The sequence below is a fragment of the Symphodus melops genome (genome assembly GCF_947650265.1).
Source record: "Symphodus melops genome assembly, chromosome: 17".
Taxonomy (NCBI): domain Eukaryota; kingdom Metazoa; phylum Chordata; class Actinopteri; order Labriformes; family Labridae; genus Symphodus; species Symphodus melops.
In genome coordinates, this window is record NC_136707.1 from 1,242,684 (window position 1) to 1,250,135 (window position 7,452).

General features: G+C 41.6%; 2 protein-coding genes across 2 annotated transcripts; one reads left to right on the top strand and one right to left on the bottom strand.

The window, feature by feature from the left end:
• Positions 1–652: 652 nt before the first annotated feature.
• On the bottom strand, positions 653–4,217 carry cln3 (CLN3 lysosomal/endosomal transmembrane protein, battenin; the record flags this gene model as incomplete). Its single annotated transcript, XM_079365416.1, is given in 10 exon segments — positions 653–670; positions 672–773; positions 775–802; positions 1,264–1,336; positions 1,728–1,813; positions 2,376–2,455; positions 2,972–3,055; positions 3,175–3,271; positions 3,852–3,888; positions 3,983–4,217. Coding segments are annotated over 10 exon segments (642 nt in total). The 5' UTR covers positions 4,020–4,217.
• Positions 4,218–5,061: 844 nt separating this feature from the next.
• LOC306838525 (tryptase-2-like) lies at positions 5,062–7,401 on the top strand. Its single transcript, XM_079366733.1, has 5 exons — positions 5,062–5,121; positions 5,406–5,580; positions 5,680–5,963; positions 6,287–6,426; positions 7,124–7,401. Exons 1-5 carry the CDS (start codon positions 5,070–5,072, stop codon positions 7,310–7,312), a joined length of 840 nt encoding a protein of 279 aa, XP_079222859.1. The 5' UTR covers positions 5,062–5,069; the 3' UTR covers positions 7,313–7,401.
• Positions 7,402–7,452: the final 51 nt, after the last annotated feature.

The following is a 7,452-nucleotide window of genomic DNA, read 5'->3' on the forward strand; positions in this document are numbered from 1 at the left end:
GGTCCTCGTTAAGAGAGCAGTCGGCCTATTTGATGATGATGATGAAGACTCTGGCCTTTAATGGTGTTTAGACTTAAAATAATAGTGGTGTGAGGTTGCGTCCCTGTGGTGTTCTACATAAACACCAACCCTTGAACATTAACCCTGAGTCAATAAATACAGCCGGTATAAGATTACGACGGATGTGTTTATATACTGAAATTATTTTTTAAACATTTAACTGTCTCTGTGTTACTGCAGAGCATGTGACGGTCAGGAGACTTCTCTCATGACAGCAGAATAAACAGGCTCACGAGGGAGGAAATTACCCACCAACTCATCGTCCTTTATACAACAAAATCTAATAATTAGTTCACTGATACACATCTAAAGACGCTCCCTTCTTTAGGATCGTATATATGTTTTTATTGCAATAAATCAAGCAGCAAATTTCAGGGGTGAGACGTCAAGCAGACAAAAACAGTCTGCAGTTCCTCGATTGGCCACTAGGGGGCGTCTCCAAAAGTGAGTCAAACCCCATTAGAGGCCTTTATTAAAAGGCCAAATTCACAGCAGCAATAAACATGTTTATGTTCTCTGTCCTTCACGTCTCTTTCCAGGAAAATGTGCAGGGCTGAATTTTATTCAAGAATAATCCACCCCCCCTCCACACTTACCTTATCAGCATGGCAAAGGGGGACCAGCAGCATGATGAGGAGCGTGATCTGAGGCGTCACGCCGACCTGCGTGAGACCTGAATAGATGAGCGCTCCGGCAACTCCTGCACCACCTGTTACCCGAGCCCCAGCCGCCCAGGACGTCTCTGGGGCGGGCGAGGAAAGGAAGAGGTTACGATCTAAACTCACGTTAATGTATGTTTGGACTGATAGAGTCCTACGAGTCATGATCAAATATAAAAATAAAAAAGGTAATGAATATATTAAAACAATCTGAATCATAAAAGCAACAACATGTAGGAATTGGATTTGGTGCTCTTTGGCGCCCTCTGAAGGTCTCTGCATGCAACTGCACCGGTCATAAAAACGTACACTGTGCTGTTACACCTCGGCCTGTTTGACAACATGAATCTGTTTACAAGCAGAGAGTGGAGACGTCAGCTAAGATGTGCGAGAAGGCTAAAGAACGACGTCCACCGACAAACTACAGAAACATGACTGGATTTTTTTTGTGTGCAATTGCAGTACCCACATTTAAACACTAGGTGTCAGAGTTACATACTGCTCCTTTAAAAAAAGGGAAACAATTGAAGCTCTGATGTTTTACCTGCTGAAAAAGACAGTAAGAGACAGGAAGGACAGCTCGCCCAGTCCAGAGCTGACACTGGCGAAGATCACTCCTGAAAACAGAAAAAAGTTTGTTAATATTCTCACGAGTAGGAGGACATCTGAGAACTTCAGCACTGATGACAACTCTATAAACACCATTAGGTTTTGTGCATGTGTGAAAACCCTGTTGGAGAGTGATTAAGTACTAATTAATTAATTTGCCTCCTTCTCTTATATGCAAAGAGAGAAAAATGAAGTTAAAGTTGCCTGCAGCAGATCACGATAAGAGGAAGAAGTTGCGGTGTGATTATGAAAAGACCACGCTGAGATAAGTCTGCAGGAAGTGAAACTGGAGCTGTATAATCGAACCCATCATCATAACTCACTCACAGCTCCAGTCGTGATAAAAAAAAAAACTAAAAAAAAACATAACGACAGATTAAATAAGGTCTTCGTCTTTACCGAGAATGCTCATCCACACAGCGGAGGAGAACGACACGAGGAGGAAGCTGGTCGCTGCCATGGCGGCGCAGAACAAAACTCGGACCCTGAAAAAACCCAACAAGTTCGAAGAAGGAAAAACAGAAGTTCACACATTTGAATAAATATAAAACAAGACTATTAGAAATGATGAACTTCCCAGTGTTTGAGTTGTAAGATAATTTGTCTGGGTTTAGAAACTGAAGCCACTTCGGGTGCAACACTTTGTTCTTTCAGCACCGTGTTTGAAAACTACAGTTCTGGATCAGCTGCAGATCAAAACTTCATCCTGACAGAAGAATTCATGGACAATATTTATGTACATCAGGTTGTTGGGTTTTGCTCTGTTCAATAACTGACAGACTGCACGATGAAGAGGTGACACAGCCGTGACAGGCGGCCTGTGAAACCATGAACGCAAAATGTTAGGCTCCATTTTTGTAGTTTTATAAGCTTGAATGAATGCACACATATTTATTCTATTTTTTTGGGGGGGGGGGGAATAAAAACATTTACTCTCTGCATGAAATGATTTTAAATCAAAGCTAAAGACTGAAAGAAAAGGTAAAGTGAGGGACATTGTGAGCCTGTTTTCCACGAACAGCTGCAGAGTGATGTCAACCATCTTACCCATAAGGCATTTTGTGGATGCAAAAAGGGGCGAGCAGCTTGATGACGAGCGTTGGGAGGATGTCGGCTAACAGGACGGCCTGAAGAGGAAAACATCAGAACGATCAGTCAGGTGTTCTTTTAAACCATGATGTCATCTCAATCTCATGCTGTTTGTCCCTTCAGACTCCCCGTAGATAGTGATCCTCAGTGTCTCCCTGTAGTCTCAGTGATGTAAAAGAACAAACTCTCAGACAGCTGACCAGTCCAAAGTCATATCCACCTGATGACATCACACACTGACCTTTGACCTTTGTTACTGTTCACCAGATGACATCACACACTGACCTTTGTTACCACTGTTTGATCTCACTTTGGGATCCCTGACCAGCGACACTTCCTGTTTCTGTGCTTCACTTCATGTCCTAACCTTCCATCTACCAGAGGGGCATTATTGTATTTCAAAATAAAAGCATGGTCAAATTCAAACAGCAAGTTAAGTTCTTAAATACAAATATTCAAAATGAAAGCCTCATTTTTTTAACATGCAAAATATTGAATTATTCTCCATCACAGTGTTAAAGTGATTCAGTGGTGTGCAGTGGGTCTTTATTTACCGCTGTGGACACAGGGTTGCAGTCATAGCGGCTGCTGTTGCTGCTGTTTCCACTTTGGAAATCTACAGTCAAAGAAGCTGAGGCCTAGATAGAAACCAGGAGAAATACTGCAGGTTAAAAAAAAGGAGAATTCTACATCTTCACCTCAACACAATTTATAGATTTAGGTCCAGATTTATTAAAAATAAAATAAATCTTCTTACAGATGCCGTGTTGTTTTCTGACGATTGTTTCTGCAGGATGTCGTGGGCCGCGCTCAACATGACCACGTAAGCAAAGTTGTTGCACAATCCGAGGAGCCTGAGGAGACGAAACAGAAGAGAGACAGAGTGAGCAGGAGCGTCGAAAACCGGACAAACTGAGCCGCCGCTGACTGGAAGGTTTCTCCTTCTCTCTCTTAAAAGGGTCTTCAGGATACCACCGTTTTAAACTTCAGCATTAAGTTAAAATCAGTGAAGATCAATACAATAACATCAAACATGAAACAGGCACCCAGTGTTGGACTCTCGTTTTCAGTCATCAGAAAAGTTAAAACTCTTTTTGACAAGGCATGGAGTCCCTGAAGTCTCAAAAACTACAAAATGAAACAAATCAGAAGTTTATATTCTCTGACTAAACACAATATCAAGTGCAAACATTTGTTTTCTTTGACTTGTTCAGACTTCAGGGGCTCCATACCTCCTCTTCTTCTTCTTCTTCTTCTTTTAATTTATAAAATGTAAAGAAACTCAAAACATGACACAGTTTCATTTCTTCAACAGAAAATAAAAAGCTGACTGAAGGTTTCTGTTCCTTTTTATGCGTTTACATATCCCACACAGTAGTTTGTAATTAAAAAAAAAATTATATTTATTTTAAACATTTTAAAAATAAAACTCACCAGAACCCAGACCAGTTGCGCCATCGATTTGAACGCCCTAAAATATAAAATAATAAAAACAAAATATGAACACACAAGTAAAACTTTTGAATTATTATTATTTTTATTGTGACAGATGAAAAAAGACCAACCGTCAGGATCCGCAGTGACGCCGGAGGTTTGCTCCATGTTTGAAACAAAACGGATAAACTAAACAGAACCGAACGGTTGGACTATGTAACGCGAATTAAAATACAATTAAATACGTTAAAAGAATCAAGAGACATTTTGGTCCCAGATATGAACTGTCACTAACACTAAACCGTGTTTTCTTCCGCTTCAGCTCTGTGGCGACGTCACATGAACGCGGTGTTTCACATAAATAAACCCCCGCGGGAACAAAAACTAAAGAACGCGAAGGTTCCCTTTGATTACGCTCAGAGCAAAGCAGTAGAGACGGTATCATTTGGCTCCTAAAACGGCTCTTCAGTTTACCACTTATAGTCACTTTATTTATATTGCAAAAACTGCTGTTTAAAAAGTGCTTTACAGATAAAAACAAATACAGAGACATTCAGAGAAAGAAAGGAACCGAGTAAGCAGACGGAAAATATAAAAGAGATACAACAAGTTAAATACAGTGATTAGTTTGTAATCAACCAAGGGGAGAACTTAGAAATAAATACAATAAAACTGAGGGAGAGTTGGAGGACATCACATCACAGGCTATAGGTAGAATGAGGATTAAAAGAAGAGATAAACGAAAGATGGCCGCTTCGTTTTCATTACATTTACAGACCTTTATACCTCTGAAACCATCCAAAGTCTTTTTATTACCAGCTGAGCTGCTGGATGCGCAGGTCTTTACGTGTCTGTGTAGGTTGTTTGTCGAACCGGCTTGATATGAAAGCTTAATTTGGCAAAATCTGTATTCTGCCTTAAATTAAAAAAAAAAATTAAAAGTAATAAATTAAAGCCATCTGATTATTGTGGAGCAAACTGTCAAGTTTTACAGAAAGCTCAGATGGAAAGCATCATAAAGCTTGAGTACCACCCACACACACACACACACACACACACACACCCACACACACACACACACACACACACCCACACACATACACACACGTAGTTTGACAGAACTAAAAGGAGGAGTTCTGATGTTCTGATAAGGATGTGTGGGTTATAAAAAAGCTGCAGCTTCTCTGTACAAGCTGCAGAGCTCCACTCCTCATCGTCATGGCTTTCTGCAAACTCCTCGCCGTGCTGTTGCTGATCCACAACTGTGGAGGTGAGAGAGACCAACATTACTGCGAGATTTGATTCAACACATTTGACAAGCTTCGTCTGTCTTCCTGAAACTTGATAAGCTGATTTAAACATTTAGGATGAAGGAGGAGTTTCTCTCTGTCACCATGAATTTTTATTTTATAGATAAATATAAAGCAAAAGTTTAGACATTTTATGCAATTTAGTCGTCTTCTTGCTGAGAAATATACAAGAAAAAAAGTCAAAATATTTACGAAGCTTCACCTTCTCAAAGAGTCTCTTATTTTTTTTAATTTGCTAATTTAGGTTCTTTTGGAGCCCAGGTGAAGACCTCCATCATCGGGGGGCAGGATGCTCCACGGGGCGCCTGGCCCTGGATGGTTTACCTCAGTGTCTCTGCTGACGGGGTCACTAAACATCGCTGCGGCGGCACCATCCTCAACGATCAGTGGGTGCTCACTTCTGCCAGGTGCTTGGACAGGTACGTGTTTTTAATATGTGGTTTTTAGACACAGATCGTTTTCCACATGATCTAAAAACAACAACACCTTACTTAACTTACTTGTGCTTGTGTTTCCAGAAAGCCTAAACCTAATCCAGGTCGATCCATGGCTTGGGTGGGTGCACAAGATCTGAGTAAGGCCGCTGTTCGTTACATGGCCATTCTCTTTAGCATCTCGCACCCCGAATACAAAGTCGTTGGAAGTGGCTTCGTGAATGACCTCGCCCTGGTGAAGCTGAAGAAAAAACTTGATTTTTCCGCGTCCAACCTCGTCGCCCCGGTGAAGCTGCCGAGCCCCGACGACACCTTCGACTCCAACTCTGAGTGCTGGATCGCAGGCTGGGGGGCCGTTGGAAACGGTGGTAAGATGTGTGAGCACACATAATCCAGAAACACACAAATACAGAAACTGAGGCTTAAAATGGGAAAGTACAAATATAATAAATCTGAAACTAGGAAAAGAGTAACCTCCGCTGTTTTATCGTTATCGTAAGTTACGACTTGAATATTGCTGCTTCGATGCCTGTGAAATATTTTGGCTTCACTTTTGTACAACGGGAGGCGAAGGAGACAGTCGTCCATCTTTATATGTCGAGTGACAAACGATGAAAGGAATGATACAGGGGTGCATTTTTGAGAGAGATTCAGATTGACCAAATAAAAAGCACCCTGCGTGTCTCCGCAGTTCCACTCCCTCCTCCGGAAACCCTTCAGCAGCTGAGCATCCCCATCCTCCCTCAGAGCGTGTGTAAGGCGACGTATCCTCATCTGTCCTCCAAGCAGCTGTGTGCAGGTGACCCTGCCGGAGGGAAGGACGCCTGCGAGGTGAGTTTTACTGAGAAAAGGTTAAAACTCAACACTCTCCACCTGGAGATACAAGACTGTTTGTGCATTGTGCAGCCACGCAGGAAGAACATGTGAGATGAAAGGAGGTAAAAACAACATTTTAGCTTCCCACAGCAGAGTCTAGAATCACAAGTGCTGCAGCTGATTAGATCAGTGGTGTCCAAACTTTTTTTCTTGCGGGCCAAAATTGCTCATGGGCCACAGGTTTTGTTTTTTCAAATAATTTTTGAATGAACTTTTTTGTATTTGGACGTCTACAAAAAATAATGTAAATAGTACACAATAACTAATTACAGTGAGAAACTATTTTGTTCCTTTTTTTTGTTTGTTTTAATAGTAAGACTTTTTAGATCAGAATCAAAAGGATTCGCAAAAAAATAAAAGGAAATCAAATCCTTTTTTTGTTCTTTATCTTTTTTTAATTTGTTTTGTTGCAACGTGGTAAATTTTTTTTGCAAAATGTTCCTGTATTTAGCTCAGGTTATTAAATGGTTACAAAAACGGTCTGCTTGCTTTGGTTTGTTTTTGTCGTTAACAAAAAAAACAAATCTGAATGAGGCATCGGGCCAAAATCTTCGATTGAAGTCAGGGGCCGCAAAAAATCCCGCAAATGTTCCCCGGGCCGCACTTTGGACACCCCTGGATTAGATTCATGATGCGTTTTGTGTTGTCACAGGGGGATTACGGCGGCCCGCTGGTGTGCCGTACAAGCCGCGGCTTTGTGCAGGTGGGCATCATGAGCTACGGGGGCTCGGAGGGTTGCGGTCTCCGCGGTCATCCAGGCGTCTACACCCGAGTTTCCAGCTTCATGGACTACATCACCGGCTACATCAACCAGGACGGGGAAGCCTCCGCTGAAGTCTAGACCTTTCAGCCTCTCCTGAGAACCTGCTTTACTCTCACAGCTTACACCATGTCTTTAACTCTGCTCCATTAAAGCTTTGAAGCATTCATTGTTGCTGTTTTTTTTTTAATCACTTTAATCAAGAACAAAACACAAACTGA